This window comes from Aulonocara stuartgranti (genome assembly GCF_965226115.1).
Source record: "Aulonocara stuartgranti genome assembly, chromosome: 5".
Taxonomy (NCBI): Eukaryota; Metazoa; Chordata; class Actinopteri; order Cichliformes; family Cichlidae; genus Aulonocara; species Aulonocara stuartgranti.
In genome coordinates this window covers 19,326,872-19,346,933 of record NC_138943.1, presented here as the reverse complement: position 1 = coordinate 19,346,933, position 20,062 = coordinate 19,326,872, and the positions used below count along the sequence as shown (strand labels likewise).

The window sequence follows — 20,062 nt, the reverse complement described above, 5'->3', positions numbered from 1 at the left end:
TTGAAGATCATCCTGATCTTGATTGTGGCTCAAAGAGTTGGCAGTTCGTCTTGTAACCGGAAGGTTGCCGGTTTGAGCCCCGGCTCGGACAGTCTCAGTCGTTGTGTCCTTGGGCAAGACACTTCACCTACCGCCTCTGTCAGTCTGCCCCAAGGCAGCTGTGGCTACAACTGTAGCTTGCCTCCACCAGTGTGTGAATGAATAATGGAATTGTAAAGCGCTTTGAGGGCCCCAAAAAGCGCTATATAAATGCAATCCATTATTGTTATTATTATTATTGTCCAAGGAAATCTAAAAAGTAGAACTCCAGAATTACACAAATTGTCAAGGTGTCTTGGAAGCATTTCTAAATAACTGGAGATTCCAAGATTGCTAGTTTAAACAGTTGTGTATATACACAAGTCAATCTGGATGTGTCACCACATTGCCAAGGTCTTAAAGAAGGCCAGCAGCCACCCTCAGATGTGAGGAAATTAGTGATGTTCAGGAACAACACTGGATCTACCAATGTTCAAGTACGCTACCAACTGGAAACTGGTTTCATCATCGACCAAGACATGTTGACCAAGAAAGAAACCCCTGCTCCAAATTCCACAGATTTAATATTGATTGAAACCTGCAGCTGCCCACATGGGCAAGCAAACTGGCTTCTAGAAAAAATGTTTTGGACAGATGGAGAAAAGATTGAGCTACTTGGCCACAATGACAAGAGGTATGTTTGGAGGAGTAAAGGTGAGGCTAAGAAACCTGAAAACTCTGTACCCGCAGTCAAGCATGGTGGTGGTAGTGTCGTGGTCTGGAGCTGTTTTGTTGCTAGTGGTACTGCAACACTGCACAAGGTGGATGAAATAATGAAGCAGGAGAAGGAGGACTCCACATATGTTGACTTGGAGGTGATTTGGACACAGCTGGGTGTTCCAACAGAATGCTAATCTGAAGCACACGCCAATTACAGTTTTGGATAAAGAAAGCAAACATCTGCAATGGCCAAAGCTTCAGCCTTAATCCTATGTGGACAACACTTAAAAGCTGGCTCTATGCAAAGAAACTAATTTAAATGAACTCAGTTATGCCAATTATGCCAAGAAGATTGGTTAAATATCCAGCCAAATTATGCCAGAAGCTTGTTAATTGCTACCAAAAGCATTTGGCTTGGGTTCAATTTGCGAAACGACTTTAAACCAAATATTAATGATGGTGTATGTATAGATTTGACACTGTGTGGATTAGATAAAATTTAAAATAAATTTAAAAAATAATCCAATTCATGCTTTTTAAAGTCGTTAAAGATGAATGCTGTATTCAACCTTGGAAAAAGAACTTTTCAAGTAAATCATTAAAAGCCCCAAATAACCATGATATTCATGCCAGTGATGAATGCTTTATCTAATGCTTGCAATGAAACCTTCAAGGCTGTTTTTCCCAGCACCTTTCAGATGGTTTCAGAATGGCACAGTCTCAACTACATACTTTAAGTCATAAATATTTTTTTTGCCCTAAACAAAACATTATTAGTTACAGTCACTAGTAATGGAAAGACAAATTATTGCCAAGACAGGAAACAGAATTTCCTGTCACTAATGAAAAGACAGCCGTGGGACCAAAGTCCTGGTAAAGTGCAAAGGTTTGACCCTCAATGTAAACATGAACTCCCACAGAAACTGCTGGACTTCTGGTAAATTACTGATTTACTTATGCGAGTGGGTGTTTTTGTCACAGACAGTTGTTGAAACTGGAGATAGGGAAAACAGAGTTTGAACTTTAAAAAAATAGGTACACAATAACGCTGTCCTTGTTTGAGTTCAAAAGAGTGTTTTGGCTGTTTTGCTGGCATTTTGGTTGGAGGCGTCATGGGGAGAACCGTGGTGCAAATCACCTTCATCATATTCCTGCTGGTTTTGGCTTCCACACAGCCAAACAAGGTAAGTTCAGTACACATAAAGGGCAGCAACAGTATTTCAATGTAACAAAATCCTTAAAAAGTGCTATTTATACTTCACAGATAACAAGAGATTTATGAGGTACATTGATTTTTATCTCTCTTGGCGTCTTTCAGTCAGGTGAAATACACTGAACTTTGCAGGGTGAAGGTCCTTTTGACTTCTTCCTCCAGGGTTACTTCATGTTGGTCCTATTACATGATAATAATTTAACATAAGGACTGGAATAAGCTTAAGCCTTTAAGTAACAGATAGAAGATAATGTAATCACCTGAAGTGAAGAAATCCTGAATGTGTGCATGTTTACTGTATCCTTTGTCTAGAGTCAGAGTATAAAGTAGTCTATTAGCTCATTTTAATGTTTAAAGATATACATTTAATAACAGTGATGGTTAGTGCTAGATTAAGCGATTTATCATCATCCACAAAAACAAAACAAAAATCAACACATAGCACAGTGTAAAACTCTGTTTCCATGTATTTACTGCATCCTGGTGAACTGTTGGCATTTATCAGGTTGCAATAAATATTTGATAATTTATTGCACCCAGCAGCTGCAGTGTGTCAGCTGGTGATTCTATTAATTCATTTATTTCCATGTGTTGATGTTTTTCAGCACATAACCAGTCACATTTATGGTGTGGATGTGTATCTATTTCCCTCATGGCGATGATATCATCCAAAAACAAATTATTTTTCTGCTAAATTTGACCTTTGGTCAGCTGCTAAGCTCAGTTAACCATTATGTTTTCGGTGAAATGTGCCCCCTGTGTTTGCTCAGGATGACTGGGACATCTACAGCTTTCACATCAACTCCACAGTGACCAGTCGTTATGCCACCACTGTCATCACAAGCCGTGTGGCCAATCGTATGAACGAGTCAAAGGAAATTGAATTTCATGTTCAGATTCCCAAGAATGCCTTCATCAGTAAATTTCGAATGTGTGTGAAGTTAAAATAATGTGTAACCATCCAGAGATATTTGCAAATAATGAATTCTACAGTGAAGAATAAATGACAGGATACTCAGTAGTATGTGCATTTACACAAGGGCTTTTCTTGGTCCTTTTCAGGTTTATCGATGGCCAGGTTTATGATGGTGTTGTGAAAGCTAAGGAGCAAGCTCAGCAGCAGTACACTGAAGCTGTGTCCCGTGGTGAAAGTGCTGGACTTGTCAGGTATTAACTAAATGATTAAATGATAGGTATTGTACAAATACACTGAGTGTTCCTTTGGATAAAGAAGAAGAAAAAGAAAATATTTCTGTCATTCAAAATTAGTTTGGTCTGTTCTTGTGTTTTCTCTTCTTTCTTCATTTCTCTAAAATAATGTTAATGCGAATAGGAAAATATATTTAGTTAATCTTATTCTCTGCTCAGGTCCAAACTACAGCCATAATCGCAATTTAGTGAGATCATTTTTTTCTGCTTTAGTTCTGTAGGGAGGACACTGGAGGAATTTAAGACCTCTGTAACTGTGGCTGCTCACAAAAAGGTCACTTTTGAACTCACATATGAGGAATTAATGAAACGCACACATGGCAAGTACGAGCTGCAAATTCATGCTCGACCCACACAGCCTGTCAGTGACTTCAAGGTGACTGTCTTATTGGTATCTATTAGTGGAAAATGCTGAGATAACATCACACATGATGAGATCTTTTATTTTTATTATATTGTATTTATTACCAGGTGGATGTGTACATTCACGAGGAAGCTGGCATCAGTTTCATCAATGTGAAAGGAGGCCTGAGCACCAATGCCCTCGCTAATGCCATCACCAAAACACATGCAGATAAACAGGTACTGAAATCTTTTTTGTTGCAGAACAGTAAAAAAAACACGAGCTTTCTAACAAGAGACAGTTTGAGGTACTAACAGGTTGTTATTCATTTGCAGTAAGAGGGAGCTTGATCTCAGTGTAAAATGAATGACTATAAAATGAGTAAAATGCACAAATAACCATTATGGTAACAATGATATTTCTTCCAACATTATGGCTCATTTCTCATCCTTGTACACAACACAAATGCTAGCAAAGTTCTGATGTCTGGCGTAATGTAGATGGCAGCACATCGTGCTTCCAAATCGTAAAAATCCTACAGCAGTTTATTAACTAGAGATCACTTGGAAGAACTGAACATGATTTACAGAATTTACATGAGATACAGAATTGGATTAATAATTATTTGGCGATTAGATTCTGATGAACCATCATAGTATAATGAGGTCCCAGCAATGATAGGCATAAGGGCAGGATCCCCATGGATTCTAGATGCCAGTGAAGGTGAAGGTGAAGATGGAGACATGGATGCGCCTCTGAATGATCAGTCGGAGGTGGACATGGTGATGAGACAGGCTGGATGAATGAATGGCAGAAGAGAACTGAGATTTTAAAACACACCAAACAAAGTCTGATTGGCTCATAAAAGGTTTGGAAGAAAATGATTGGACTAGAAAAATGCTGTCAGCACCGGTGTTTGGGTCATTACTCAAGAAAAATCAACTATCACACAATACTTAACAAAAAAACAGTAATGTAGAACATTACTTTCTTACTTGCAGGAGAAGGTAATTTGTTACATTACTTGTTACATTACTTGTTAAATTACGTTATCATCACTCCATAAAATGACCTGAAACAGTTACATAATTACCAGAAAACAACAGAAACCTGAGGCTACAGTCCCACACACAAACACAGATCCCTATCATATTGCGGATGAAGACAGTCTTGCTTTTAGTGTTTACAGATGAACACAAAGCAGAGAAAAAACAGCCCAAAGAGACTAGAAAAGAGGCTGGTTTCTAAATCTTCTTAATATGTTTTTTTCTGTACATGGCTAAGTTTTAACCCACATTTGTCTTTGCAGCAGTGAAGTGTTTTTGGTTTTCTGAAGTATTCACGATGCAGTGGTTCAAATACATATTGTCATGGTCCGGAGTCTGTGACTCCGTGTTTATGTTAAGTTTATTATTATTCTGTGGTTTTGGTTATCTTGGGTTTTTGTACTCTTCTGTTTCACATTTCATGTTCCTATGTCGGTGTCCTCCAGTCTGTGTTTAGTTGGTGTGTGTCGTGTTCAGTCGGTGTGTTTCCTGTTTTACTTTGAAGGTCTCTGTCCGATGTCAGTGTGTTCTGTTTACGTTTCCCCTGCCTCGTCAGCAGTTATGTCTCCCAAGTGTGTTTCCCTCCTGTTTCCCATGCCCTGATTACTGGTGTGTGTAAGTGTGTGTTCCCTCGTCCTCGTTGCTGGGTCGTCTGCTTCTCTCCGTCCGTCTTCCTGTGTATTTTCCTGTGCCTCCCTGCATATCTCTTTCCGATTAGTTTCAGTTAGTTTTTCCAGTTTAGGTTTTCTTAGTTTCATGTTTCACCCTCGCCATCTCTGTTGTATCCACTGTTGGTAAATAAAGTCACTTGCACCACTGCTGCCGCATCTTGGGTCCTTATAATTCACAAATTCACAATTCAAAAACATAATTTCAGTAGTTTACTAATCATTTAATTCTGTTTGCATTTACATTTTCAGCAGACCATGTATACAGAAAATAAAATCACTGACATCTCTCTCTTTCAAGTTCCTAAACTCTGTGATTCACTCTGTTTCCAGGCGTGGGTGTATTTCTATCCAACAGTCGACCAACAGAAAATGTGTGACAGCTGTGGAGATCAGGGTATGAATGGAGATCTGGTTATAGTTTACGACGTTAACAGGGATAATGGACTGGGACACATCAAGGTAAACCCTGGTCTTTTAGCAACACAAACCGTATGACTTGGGCTAAAAAGCTTCTTGAATAATCCTATAACCAATCAAGTTTTGTTTTTTGTTTTTTTTTCATAACGCCGCCTTAGAAATCTGACGGGTACTTTGTTCATCATTTTGCTCCATCTGATCTTCCACGGATACCAAAAAATGTCGTCTTTGTTATTGATCAAAGTGGCTCAATGGGGGGCAGAAAAATTGAGCAGGTAAAGTATTTGAAGGGTCAGTTTCTGATATTATTTTACATTTTTAATGAAAAGAAAAACAATATGTAGCCATGAATTATGTTTTCTTACCCAGACTAGGACCGCATTAATCCACATTCTGAATGATCTGGCAGAAGATGATCACTTTGGTCTGATCACTTTTGATGGCATAATTTCTTACTGGAAGCGAGAACTCGTTCAGGCCAACAGCAAAAACCTGGAAAGTGCCAAAAACTTTGCACGCAATATTCAAGACAGAGGATGTGAGAAGTTGCAGTAAATACACATTTTGGAATATCAACAGTTGGGAGGAGAATAGCAGTACTGAAAATGCATTTGTTGTTGTTGCATTTCAGCCACAAACATAAATGAAGCAGTGCTGCAAGGAGCACGTATGCTGAATGCACATAACAGAGAAGGTTCAGCATCTATCCTTATACTTCTCACAGATGGAGACCCAACCTCAGGTTGTAATAAAACACATCTGTAAACAAATGTACACAAATATTTCATGAAACCGAGATCTTTATGAGCTTATTGTGGTTAAAAGTCCTGATTTATTATGACTTATGAGACTACATTGTTTCTGAGCTGAACTGGGTATGTCTTGTCTTTTTTCAGGGGTGACAAATCTGGAGAAAATCCAGTCAAATGTAAGACAGGCTATTGCAGGCAAATTCCCACTGTACTGTCTCGGTTTCGGTTTTGATGTTGATTTTAATTTCCTTGAGAAAATGTCGCTGCAAAATAACGGTGTGGCACGACGGATTTATGAAGACTCTGATGCTGATTTACAGCTGAAGGTATTTAAATTATGCATGCTCTTCTTTTATGTGATTTGAAACCCCTGAGAATTGAAAGAAAAAAGAGCATGATTTGTATCACTTCCACACTGTATGTCAACAGGGTTTCTATGAAGAGGTGGCCACACCTCTACTGACAGATGTGACAATGATCTATGTGGGTGCGACCAATCTAACCCAGACTAACTTCAGTCAGTATTATAATGGTTCTGAGATTGTGGTGGCCGGTGAGATCACAGATAATAACATTGAAACCTTCACCCCTCAAGTTGTGGCTATTTCAGTAAGAATCAATCCACAGGACTCATCAGCAGAACTCTTCTCAAAACCTTTTTTGTGATAGACTGACGTTACAATTAATTTATTACAGAGTAATAGGAGAATAATGTTCTCTAACCCAAATGAAACCGTGGAATCCACTGGAACAGTGTCTGATGACCGTATCCAGAGGGTTTGGGCGTACCTCACAGTTAAACAGCTTCTGGACAAAGAGTGAGTTTGACTTACAACATCTTTCCACTTTTTTTCTTTTCAGGTGATGAGCTTATTTTAAAGGGTAGTTGTTGATTGGCACAGCAAAGCTGAGATTTCGGGTAAGGCTCATCATAATTTACCTGAGCCTGAAGAAGAAATGGTTTGTTCAGTCCAAGGCCCAAAAGATTCTGTTTTACACACCTTTATATATTTGTTAGGAAAATACTGCACACTTTCCAGTTTTAATGGTGATATGAGATGGTAACAATCTTACCACCATATTCTATTTAATTTATTTGTGTACTTTTTAACCGGTTGACTCTGGACTAAAGGCTGGTTTCCAAAGTAAATTTATTTCTTTAACTCTGGGGTGTCACAGCTGTTGCGATACAGCTGCAAATCCTTCTTGAAGGAAGTAGTATATTAATTTATCCATGTTCATAATTCAAACAGCCTTTCAGGTTTGTAACCCTATATCAATATTTTCAAAACACTGGATTATCTTTGGACATGGAAACATGTTTTTTTAATTACTTAATTACATTTGATTTCTGTGTCAAACCCCTTATTCGTTTAATCCTTTGTGACACAGGCTTCAGTTATCTGAAACTGAGAAAGAGAAAGTGAAGAAGGAGGCTTTGGAGCTGTCAGTGAGGTACAGTTTTGTGACCCCTCTCACATCCATGGTGGTTACAAAGCCTCCCGGAGAGAACACAGATGTGCTTCATAAACCCAAGGAAGGTGAAACACCACAGAGAAGGCATTTCACTGGAGGTTATTAAAAGATTATTAAAATTCAAGTATTTAATTTGGATCAATTCACTTAATTATTTGTTGTTTCTCTGTCACATAAAAGAGAACCATTGAGTATTTATAATTTAACTACTAGAAAATGTAGAAAAATTGAAAACTAAACAGTTATGTAATAATATAAATTATTAATTTTTATTATTACTTGTAATAATAGAAATTATTACAAGTAAAGTTTCTATTTAGTGTTTTGTTGGTGATTAAATATGAGAATAGTGATGCCTTGCCTGAAATCATACAATATTTGCCAGAACTTTGCAATATTCTTGTCTGAATTTTTTGTAGTTCCTGTTAACCGCATGACCAGGATCCAACATGTTCCTGTTCATGGTATAAAGCGTATTTTTACATTGTATTGCATGGATGGTATATTGAAAATACAAGAAGTTTTTTTTTTTGTTCTTTTTTACACGATTTGGTTTTTATTATTATTATTTTTCCTTTTGAGCTTTTAGTGATGTATTGTCTGAAGCCATACAGTATTCACCAGACTTTTGTGATATTCTTGTATGTAACTAATGTTGTCTGAATTTTTTTGTAGGTACTGGTATGGCCAAGTTCAAACATGCTCCTGTTAACCCCCCCAGGCATCAGGCCCCTGTTCGTGTTTTAAAGAAAAACACTCGTGGTATAGTATTGCATGGATGACATACTGAAAATACAAGACGTGTCTTTCATATGAATAGGATTTGTATGACTTTTTTTCCTTTTTATGTTTTAGAGGTCCAAACTATGTCTGGCTCCTTCAATTAAAATCCACTCCTTACTTCTTTCATTTCTCTTTTTTGTGTGTGCACATCTTAATTTTCAGCTATATAGAGCAGTTACAAGATGTTATCAAATAATAGAAATCATTAGAATCACATTAAGTGTGTTTTTTGTTTGAGGTTGAATATGAAAACAGTGATGTCTGAAGTTATACAAAATTCACCAGAGCTTTACAAAATTCTTGTGCGTAACTAATGTTGTCTGAATTTTTTTGTAGTTACACTCAGGAGTGGACTTCTAGACACTTCTAGTGATTTTCCACTGGCACCTAAAGGCAGAGGTGTGGACTCAAGTCACATGACTTGGACTCGAGTCAGACTCGAGTCATTAATTTTATGACTTTAGACTTGACTTGAAAAAATGTTCTAAGACTTGTGACTTGACTTGGACTTTTACACCAATGACTTGGGACTTGAATTGGACTTGAACCGGTTTACTTGAAAAGACTTGATATTTTACCCCAAATATAAAATTTAACATGCATATTATATGGAGATTGAAAATGTGACGTCATTCACGGGTAGAACCGCAAAGGATTCTGGGAACTCGTGGCAAGCGGTACTAGCGCACGTAGGCTTTCAATTGAAATCAGTCACACAGCGATAAAAAGAAACACAAAAATGTCAAGAAGCTGTTGTATTATTAACTGCAATAGCCGGTCGCATGACAGCCACGGGAAGCCGACGGGTAAAGAGATCGGTTGTTATCGGATTACGTCGTTGAAGAGAAATTGTTCGAGCCATGTTTCCGAAGTAACAAAGAGGCGACTGGATTGCAGCCATTCAAAGATCAAATATAACGTCCTAGAACACTCCAGCTCACAGGTTAGTCTGCTCCAAGCATTTACACAAAGGTCAGTCTGCTGTTGTAGTTAATGCGTCATTTTTCTTAACATAATTGGTGATATAGGTTACAAGTAAGTCTGGCGCTGAACAGAAATTGTCGCGCTATGCTCCTTTATTTATTGTGCATAAATAGTGAATTGTCCTGACACAATATTGCGTTTCGCTTCTGTTATTATGGTACATTGACAAAAACATATACTTTTATTCACAGGATAAAACAGGTTTTTTGTATCACTAATTGCCCAGTACGATTACAGCATACAGTATTATTGTCACTGCTACATTTCTGTGATGCTACCAGAAATTATTTCCACTACTAATTAATTACCGTTGAGCTCAAAGGTCCTATTAATAAACGGTTAAGGAATGTGTATTTATGAAGACGATTTGTGAGACTGGTAAACTTATGATACGTACGATGGTCTTTCGTTCTACACGGTGCATTTCAAGGTCCTGTACCCATCCGTCGGTAAACTACCTGGGCTTGTTGCAGTGACCGGAAGTTACTAAACTTCATGAGTGTATGCGCTCACTCCAAGAACCGTATGATTATAAATATGCATATAAATATGCTAAGATGAGATAGCTGACTTCATCTAACTAGCAAATGTTGTCCAGGCTACGTTGGTGATACAGTTTTTTTTAATGTGTATGATATTTTTGTCATGCGATTTTAAAGCTGGTCCTACAACCGCATCCAAGAATAACATGCAGCTTATCTCAGAACTGTCGGTGAAAATTATTCTTGGAGCTAGGTTTAATTGAGCTGCATTTTAAAGAGGTGCAATTTCACAATTTGTGTATATTTTCTAAGTTCACTATTTTGTATGTGTTGAGAAAAACACAGATTTTAAAATTACATGGTCTAATATTTACATTTAGCATAACTGCAACATTATTTTTTCGTTTGTTTTTTTTAAAGACTCGAAAGGACTTGAAATTCAAAGTTTCAGACTTGTGACTTGACTCGGACTTTTACACCAGTGACTTGAGACTCGACTCTGACTTGCCTGACATTACTTGAGACTTGACTTGAGACTTGAGGATAAAGACTTGAGACTTACTTGAGACTTGCAAAACAATGACTTGGTCCCACCTCTGCCTAAAGGTATAGTATTGCATGGATGGCATACTTTCTTTTTTCTTTTGATAGAATTAAAGATTTTACAGGGGATTTTATACATGGCATCTCCAGGTTAAACTCATGATACTTCCCCAACTGATGACTTAAAGCAGGCTTGGCCAACTCCAGGCTTTGAGGGCCGGTGTCCTGCAGGTTTTAGATCTCACCCTGGGTCTACACACCTGAACTTCAAGACATGTTGAGGACTTAAATCAGCTGTGTCAGATCAAGGACACATCTAAACCCTGCAAGACACCAGCCCTTGAGGCCTGGATTTGGACACCACTGACTTAAACAAAGGAAATTGTTTTTGTTAATGTAAATATTTGCCATAGAACAAAGTGTGTATTTATTGCTTGATGTTTAATATAAGAACATACATGTTTTGTCCAAAGTCATACAATATCCATCAGAGCTTTGCAATATTACTGTGCGTAACTATTGTCTAAATTTGTTTGTAGGTCCTGCTCCCCGTGTCCATGTGGTCCCGTTCTTCTCTATAGCTGCCAATGTCCCACAGGCAACTGATGGTATTGTATTTTATTGATAGTATAAAGATAGATCCTCAGAGAGGATTTTGTAAATGGCATCTACAGGTTAAAATGTAAACAAAAACATATCATCCAGATACTTCCTCACATGATTACTTAAACAAAGAAAATTATTTGTATTTAGTCTATTTTCTAAAACTGTGTATCTGTGGCATGAGGTGTTGTTCTTTTATAGATTTATAAAAATTAATTTCCATGTTTAAAAAAACCTGAATTTGTTTTTTCAATGTTTACTACCCAAAAGAAGTAAAGTGACTAATATGTGAAAACAGTAAAGTTGGTGTTGAATGTTAAGCTTTTTATTTTGAGGAACAGAGTTTCTATATACTGACTCAGTGTGTCTATGTGTATCTAGTTCCTCTTCTTCACAGGTTTTTAATAAACACTGAGAATCAGACTGTTCCATTGTGCTTTGATGTCAGTGGCTCACTACAACTTAAACTACTTCACCATCCCAGTGAGGGTCAGTAGTGTTAACTTTTCCTAATTTAATGAACCCTGATATATTTTTTCTTTTCATGCATAATAAAATCTTACTATTCTAATTTCTCATTAGCATTTTAATATAATCCCCAATTTGTGAAGTGTGTTAAGAGCTGCATTTCTCTTTTGTTCCAGAGCTGTTTGTGAATGGTGAGCTTGATTCAGTTGTGAATGGAGGCTTCAGCAGTATTTTTATACACTTCCAAACTGACCATCATGTTGAGATTGACTCCAGGGGCGTGACTGTACGAGAAGGACAGACAGTGGCACATCACACTGGACAGGATACCATCACAGCTGGGAGGTAATCTTGCAATATAATGGTACAAACTCATGTTCTCAGTATTGTATACAGATATGTAACTTCACTTTTTCCAAGAAGTATAGGAGATGACGAATCCTAAATTAGCTTACATGTTTCAGACTGAACAAGAGAATAAACACGCAACAAATGGAGTTATCACAGATTTTTATTTGTACCGATTAAACATATGAAATGTTTTTAGTGAGATCTAGTTTGGTAAGCAGACCCTTCAACAAGGTTAATAGTTTACAAATGCAGAGCAAATTGGCTGCACAACATTATTCTTATAATGCTTTTTAAAATTCATGCTTACATTAAAGGTTCTGTACACCCACAGAAGTGGAACAATTTTTTTTGTCAGTGACAGAAACTCTTCTCATCTTCAGAATTACAAGATTCGTCTTTGTTGGTGTTCGTGTTTGTACATCTTGGTCACTTTCTCCTTAGCTTTGTTTTGGGAAACAATTTTAATCTTTCATTTCATTATAATCCATAAAATTGTGGCCCTTTGTAATGCCTTTAATAGTTTTGGAAGTGTAATCTGAACACAAGGCTGTCAGGAGCCCACTGCAGCATTTGGCAGGCATCACAGCAGTGCCTGCTAATTGCAGAAAAAAAGATTTAAAAAAGATGGTAAATTTTAAAAAATATATTACTCCTATTGCTACTTATCTAAGCAAATTATGATTTAGGACGTTATGATAAATATGAAACGATTGAGAGTAACTATTTTTTTCTTTGGCGATATAGCATCAAATTATGTCACCTGTTAATTTCTGAAATTTTGTTTTAAAGCCTGGAATTTAGTTGGAAAGACGAGATGTAATAAGGAGGGGTAGGCCTGACTGGGAAACCACACACTTACTGGCAAATGACTTTTAACTGATAACTCATTAGCCAATGATAAATGGACCAGTTTTTACACAGCGCTTTTCTACTCTAATGCAGCACACAAAACTATACAACTTGCCTCATTCAACGATATTCCAATATGAATGGAGAGCAACTTCACATTACCCGCAAAAGAGCATCTGATGTTGGATGCTGTGCATCTTTGAACGTGTTGCCTGTGGAAAAATAGGCCTATAGTATGTCTTGACTGGTGTAACTAAAGGGATCTTGTGAGACTAGCAAACCTTTCAAGTTTCAAAATGAATTTGCTCTTAGGCATGATAGTCAGCCTGTACACCCTCTCATATTACAGAAGTTTCATTATTATTGTATTATGTGCAGAACAAAAATCTGCCAAAATATGTGAAATGCTCAGAAACTTTACAGAGCTTTAAAAAGTTCAAATAAACTCCATATCCTTGCAGTGTGACAGTGGTTGTGCACAACAAGAAAATACATGTTACAGCTGGAAAGATGCGCCTGGTGATCTTAGTTCATGAGAAGAATGGCAACAAATTCCTTTGGCCAGTTTTAAAAAAGCATCGCTCGGCCAACGACTCTGAAGGACTTTTAGGTGAGTAGAAGGTTTTTGTGTATGTGTGAATATTCACTGCATGAGCTGGAAAATTGTGTATATACAGTAGTTAAGAAAAACCCGTTTACAACCAGCAGTGGTGTTTTCTGTAAAAATATCTTGATGCTGGGTCTGTTTTAGTATCTGATTCTAAATGTCAGGTCCTATTTTATTGTTTTACTCCCTTTTTCCAGCTGTAAAGCCTGCAGTGTATGAGGTGGTGCAGCAAGTTCCTGTCACAAAACTAAAGATTAAAAACCAAGAGATAGATGTTACAAGGTACGTTTTTTGTAATGTTTTCAGTTTCTTCATTCAAAACAGAAAGCCGTTTAAGATTCCACCTATAATCTTTTTTTCTCCTTTTGTAGTGACAACGCTACTGATTACAGCATCGACCCTCCTGTCACAAAGAACTGCTGGCTTATGTCTGCTGACTCTGCCCTGCAGAGGCCACTGGCAGATTTTTCCGTGGCACAACTTTAAGTGTGAACTGTGCTGAATTACAAACATGAAGAAATAAAAAGTATCAGTTTAAAAAAAGAGCATTTTGAAACTTATTCAGTGTTGGTCTCAGAATGTATGTCTATGTAATGGGAAAGGCTTTAGGACCCAGGGCATCAAAGGAAGGTAATAAAAGAGGAAGTAGCAGAAAGTGTCTTCTTCTGTTTAGATGTGTAGTCGTTGAAAATTGTGGTTTTGGGATGTTACAATGTTTTGAAGTCCATGCTGAGTAGATCGCGTTGTCATTCAAGCACTTTGCGATAATACTGCCCTTCAGTATGATTCAAGTAATGAGTGAAAGGACATTAATCATGTTGTGCAGCAAGCATAGTCAGTTGGAGGATGGGCTGCACATGTGATTGTGCCACTGTTTTTCTTCTCTCTAGTTTGTTTTAGAGTGAGGGTCGTATTTTAAAACTGATTCTTTTTTCCTTGGTTTTGTCTTTATGTAAACTGGACCTGCTGCAATATTAATTAAGAAATGTCCAAACACCTCACAGCAATGTGCCACCAATTATTTCCTTAGCAAAGCACTTAGTGGATGTAATAAGTGTCCCCATGGGATCGCATTTATTTAGGGTGGATTTGGTTAAAGAAAAGCACCCATAATTTTTCTGCTGGCTAGATTGAGTTATTAGGTGATGCTACATTGCTGGCAGGTTGCACCATTAAAAGTACTCTGTAAATCATTAGTGGCCTTTCACTGTGATAGTCACATTTTATTGCAAATCCTTTTTAGTCATAAAATTGTATAAAGGTTTGGTGATACTGACCTCTTATCCGGTTTATTCTGGACTCTGGTGGTCCCTGCATGATATTCTGACTGGGAGTTTGTATGACAAGGTTTACAGAAGGTCTTTAATCCTCCACAGTCTACTTACCATATCTTGTCTACACATTCCCTCAAATTGTTTTCGTTTAGTTTTGAGCCTTTGTTAAGGCCAGATCCCATCCAGGAATGTTCCAGAATTTCTTCAACCACAAACATTTGTGGCCACATGTATTCATTGGGTAAGTCCAATGAATACATGTGGCCAAATAAAATGGTAAGGGCATGTGCAATGCTAACAAGGTTGTAAAGCACTTACACCTTTGATGATGACTCCAACACTGTCCAGGTCATCTATGGTTTCTTCATGTTCACGTTTCATGGCCAAGATGGCCAGGATTAAATTCATTAAAGGCTTGCCTAATTTGTTTGAAGATGAAAGTTTGTTTCCCTCGCACCAGGATCATTTTGGTTTTTTGGGCAATGTCATTTGTCAAACTTAAATCAACCAAAGGTGGTCTGTATTTTTACACATTACAGACACCATAAAAACATTAGTGTCATGATGCTCAGTCGTTTTGTATTTTTGCAAGGTAAACACAGCAAAACCATCAGGATGAACAGTACTTACGTACTGTTATTCAAAACCTCCACATTTAATAACAGATTAATACGTTAGCTTGTTAAATATTTCCTGGACTCCAACATTTCTTCTTGGAGAGTTTTGAAGACACCACCAAAGAACCGCATGGCTATTTATTGATAGACCTCACACCAACCTGCCCAGAGTGGGGATATTGCCTGAAAAGCAGCTTTGTCTTTTTATTTTACGAGGAAAAGTAACCAAAGAAACCAAGGAAATAGCCATTACTTTTTCCAAAGACACTGATAGAAAAAGTTTGGACTCTGGATTAGAGCCTGGTACTGACAGTTTTTGATGATGTCTTTTTTTTTTTATCTGTCTGCTCATCTCTGGTCTGGGCCGCTCCTTATTGATGCATCTCTCTCAGGCTCGTATTAATCTTGGGGGTGACAGTCAAAATCAATACTGCCCAGTCAGAGGTTGTCAAAGTGACTCTGGTTGTTAGCAGTTTAGAAACTTCACGACTTTTAACCGGTAGAGCTTCAGTTCTGGGGCAGAATTTAAAGCCCATTGTTCTTCCAGAGTTTTTTCAGCTGTTTTATGGACTCTGCAAACATATATCCAAAGCTGCACTGGTACCATTGTAAATGCCCTGTTGTTTGTGTTGGGTGTCTGGCTGAGCAGCAAAATGTTGCAGGGCCTCATGGGCACAATGGTGAAAAGTTAAATATTGTTTACACACACACACACACACACACACACACACACACACACACACACACACACACACACACACACACACACAAAAGCAGTTATGAAAACAACGTGTGCCCAAAACTTCCTGTTAAAAGGGAGTTTTTCCTTCCCACTATGATCCCCTATCATATGATTTTTGGGGTTTTCTCAGTATCTATTATTGTAGGATCTACTGTATAATATAAAGCGCCTTGAGGCAACTGTTGTTGTGATTTGGCGCTATATAAATAAAATTGAATTGAATTAAATGTGATAACATTTATAATTGTAATAGATTTTATTACCTCCCATAGCAAATCACTTGGTAGGTGCCGGTCATAAATGACATTTTTGACAAAAATTTACATCACATCTCTCTTTTTTTCATGCTTTCCCAGACGTCTCCAGTACATACATGCCAGCCCTCCCGATTTTTCCGGGAGAATCCCGAATTTCAGTGCTCCTCCCAAAAATCTCCCGGAGCCACCATTCTCCCGAATTTCTCCCGATTTTCCACCCGGACAACAAAATTGAAAAACCATATCGCAGAATTCATAGCGTGGCCCAGCCAGTTCCAGTTTCCAACAATGGCGGCAGCTACTTAGTTTTAATATTACTCTTTCTGGGTCGCAAAATAAACTTTTATTATATTTTCAGGCAGGGCCGTCTTTAGCCCAAAATGAATCAAAGCACCCCCAAAGATTTCTTACTTTTTTGACAACATTTGCTGTTTGTGTGACACACTACCGAAAATATAAAAAACATACAGTACTTGGTTGAGACATAATAGTTTGTATATATATATATATATATATGTATATATATATAAGAAATACAGCAAGCTGTCCATACCTGAGGCCTTGGAAACTGCCAAGCAAAGACTCATAGCCTTGGCCAGCCGCTTGAGGAGGTACACCAGAGAGATAGAAGGCAGGAGAATAAACCAGCTGTTCTCCACAGAACCAGCAAAGGTGTACTCTCAGTGGCAAGGGAACAATAAGAGAACAGCACCACCAAGGCTGGAGACGGAGCAATACTGGAAGAGCATATGGGAGAAGGACGCAACCCATAACGGCAATGCTCAGTGGCTAGTGGATCTGAGGGCAGACCACAGCGACCTCCCTGAACAGGGTCCAGTAACCATCACAGTGGCAGATATCCAAGAAAGGGTCTCCAGTATGAAGAGTTGGACAGCACCAGGGCCCGACATGGTTCACGCCTACTGGCTAAAGAAGCTGACTGCACTCCACGAGCGTCTGGCAGCACAAATGAACCAGCTGCTAGTTAACGAGAGACACCCGGAATGGCTAACCGAAGGTCGGACGGTCCTGATCCCCAAGGACCCCAAGAAGGGACCGGTCCCCTCCAACTACCGACCAATAACCTGCCTCAGTACTACATGGAAGCTCCTGTCAGGCATCATATCGGCTAAGATGAACAGGCACATGGGTCAATACATGAGCGGGACACAGAAAGGAATTGGCAAGAATACCAGAGGCGCAAAACACCAGCTACTGGTAGACAGAACAATCAGCCGAGACTGCAAGACCAGACTGACCAACCTGTGCACTGCCTGGATTGATTACAAGAAGGCCTATGACTCAATGCCCCACAGCTGGATACTGGAATGCCTAGAATTGTACAAGATCAATGGGACCCTAAGAGCCTTCATCAGGAACTCAATGGGGATGTGGCGTACAACACTAGAGGCCAACTCCAAGCCCATAGCACAAGTCACCATCAAGTGCGGGATCTACCAAGGAGATGCTCTGTCCCCACTGCTGTTCTGCATAGGCCTGAACCCCCTCAGTGAGATCATTAACAAGACTGGCTACGGATACCGACTACGGAACGAAGCAGTTGTCAGCCACCTCCTGTACATGGATGACATCAAGCTGTATGCCAAGAGTGAACGAGACATCGATTCACTGATCCACACTACCAGGCTATACAGCAATGACATTGGAATGTCGTTCGGACTGGAGAAGTGTAGCCGGATGGTAACAAAGAGAGGGAAGGTAGTCAGAACTGAGGGGATTGAACTACCAGAAGGCAACATTGCAGACATAGAGGACAGTTACAAGTACCTGGGGATCCCGCAGGCGAATGGGAACCATGAAGAGGCCGCTAGAAAAGCTCCAACCACCAAGTACCTGCAGAGGGTCAGGCAAGTCCTGAGGAGTCAGCTGAATGGTAAGAACAAGATCCGGGCCATCAACACGTACGCCCTGCCCGTGATCAGGTACCCTGCTGGGATAATAGGCTGGCCAAAGGAGGAGATAGAAGCCACTGACATAAAGACAAGAAAGCTCCTTACCATGCATGGAGGGTTTCACCCCAAGTCCAGCACCCTGAGGCTGTATGCTAAGCGGAAGGAAGGGGGCCGGGGACTGGTGAGTGTCAGCACCACAGTCCAGGATGAGACAACGAACATCCAAGAATACATTGGGAAGATGGCCCCAACTGACCGAGTGCTCAGTGAATACCTCAGGCAGCAGAAACCCAAGAAAGAGGAGGGAGACGAGGAACCATCATGGAAGGACAGGCCCCTGCACGGTATGTACCACCGGCAGATAGAGGAGGTGGCTGATATCCAGAAATCCTACCAGTGGCTGGACAAAGCTGGACTGAAAGACAGCACAGAGGCACTAATCATGGCAGCACAAGAACAAGCTCTGAGCACAAGATCCATAGAGGCTGGGGTCTATCACACCAGGCAAGACCCCAGGTGCAGGCTGTGTAAAGATGCCCCAGAGACAATCCAGCACATAACAGCAGGGTGCAAGATGCTAGCAGGCAAGGCATACATGTAACGCCATAACCAAGTGGCCGGCATAGTGTACAGGAACATCTGTGCCGAGTATAATCTGGAAGTCCCGAGGTCAAAATGGGAGATGCCCCCAAGGGTGGTGGAGAATGACCGAGCTAAGATCCTGTGGGACTTCCAGATACAGACGGACAAAATGGTGGTGGCTAACCAACCGGACATAGTGGTGGTAGACAAACAGAAGAAGACGGCCGTAGTGATCGATGTAGCGGTTCCGAATGACAGCAATATCAGGAAGAAGGAACACGAGAAGCTGGAGAAATACCAAGGGCTCAGAGAAGAGCTCGAGAGGATGTGGAGGGTGAAGGTAACGGTGGTCCCCGTGGTAATCGGAGCACTAGGTGCGGTGACTCCCAAGCTAGGCGAGTGGCTCCATCAGATCCCGGGAATAACATCGGAGATCTCTGTCCAGAAGAGCGCAGTCCTGGGAACAGCTAAGATACTGCGCAGGACCCTCAAGCTCCCAGGCCTCTGGTAGAGGACCCGAGCTTGAAGGATAAAACCGCCCGCAGGGGCGTGCTGGGTGTATATATATATATATATATATATATATACCCCCCCCAAAAGAAAAAAAAAATCTGCTCGGTTCATCAAGACATCACATATTTTAAAAAAGCTAAGCTCATTACAACCAGGGGGAACACCGCACTCCCGGCACATTGTGCCTCGACCTCCTGGTCGACGAGCCGGTGGCCTCTGAAGGGTGCGCCCAAAACATTTGCGAGATCTTGCAGAAGTTTTGTGAGCACTCGCAAAAGTTCATCTTAATTTTTTTTTCTGTCCCTTGTGTGGCTCCGTACTCCAGTCCTTGTCACATTCATACTGTTTCAAAAAAACTGTTCATACTTGCAAATAAACTTTTTTTGTTCTGAGACAATAATATTACTCAAATTCACCAATAGTGAAAAGCTAGATTGTTACTATATATCTTTCACTTTGATTTGTCAGAGTGCTATTGCTTATCACAAATGAAAAAGACAGCTGTGGGATCAAAGTTTGGCCTCGTTTGGCTCAAGTGCACAGGTTTGACCCTCAATGTAAACATTAAAGGTCTAATAAAGTGCTGGGTAAGCAGTAAATTACTGTTTACGGGGAATGTTTGTGTGAGG

The 20,062-nt window shown here is 39.6% G+C and overlaps 1 protein-coding gene across 1 annotated transcript; it reads left to right on the top strand.

Moving 5' to 3' along the window:
- The first annotated feature begins 1,839 nt into the window (after window positions 1-1,839).
- Window positions 1,840-14,043, top strand: LOC309707404 (inter-alpha-trypsin inhibitor heavy chain H3-like). The gene is made up of 22 exons (XM_082534711.1): window positions 1,840-1,922; window positions 2,722-2,882; window positions 3,014-3,118; window positions 3,374-3,536; window positions 3,632-3,742; window positions 5,551-5,679; window positions 5,796-5,912; window positions 6,007-6,175; window positions 6,269-6,379; window positions 6,534-6,715; window positions 6,819-6,998; window positions 7,086-7,207; window positions 7,782-7,963; window positions 8,285-8,329; window positions 8,541-8,627; window positions 8,985-9,047; window positions 11,197-11,265; window positions 11,642-11,749; window positions 11,905-12,073; window positions 13,390-13,538; window positions 13,733-13,817; window positions 13,907-14,043. The coding sequence occupies exons 1-22, from the start codon at window positions 1,851-1,853 to the stop codon at window positions 14,019-14,021; spliced, it is 2,694 nt and encodes an 897-aa protein (XP_082390837.1). The 5' UTR covers window positions 1,840-1,850; the 3' UTR covers window positions 14,022-14,043.
- Window positions 14,044-20,062: the final 6,019 nt, after the last annotated feature.

Excerpts from the sequence above, each read along its gene's own strand:
- LOC309707404 (XM_082534711.1), top strand. The coding sequence starts at position 1,851 with ATGGGGAGAACCGTGGTGCAAATCACCTTCATCATATTCCTGCTGGTT. Across the intron at positions 6,380-6,533 it reads AGATGGAGACCCAACCTCAG|GGGTGACAAATCTGGAGAAA; the intron begins GTTGTAATAAAA and ends GTCTTTTTTCAG. Across the intron at positions 13,818-13,906 it reads CAAGAGATAGATGTTACAAG|TGACAACGCTACTGATTACA; the intron begins GTACGTTTTTTG and ends CTCCTTTTGTAG.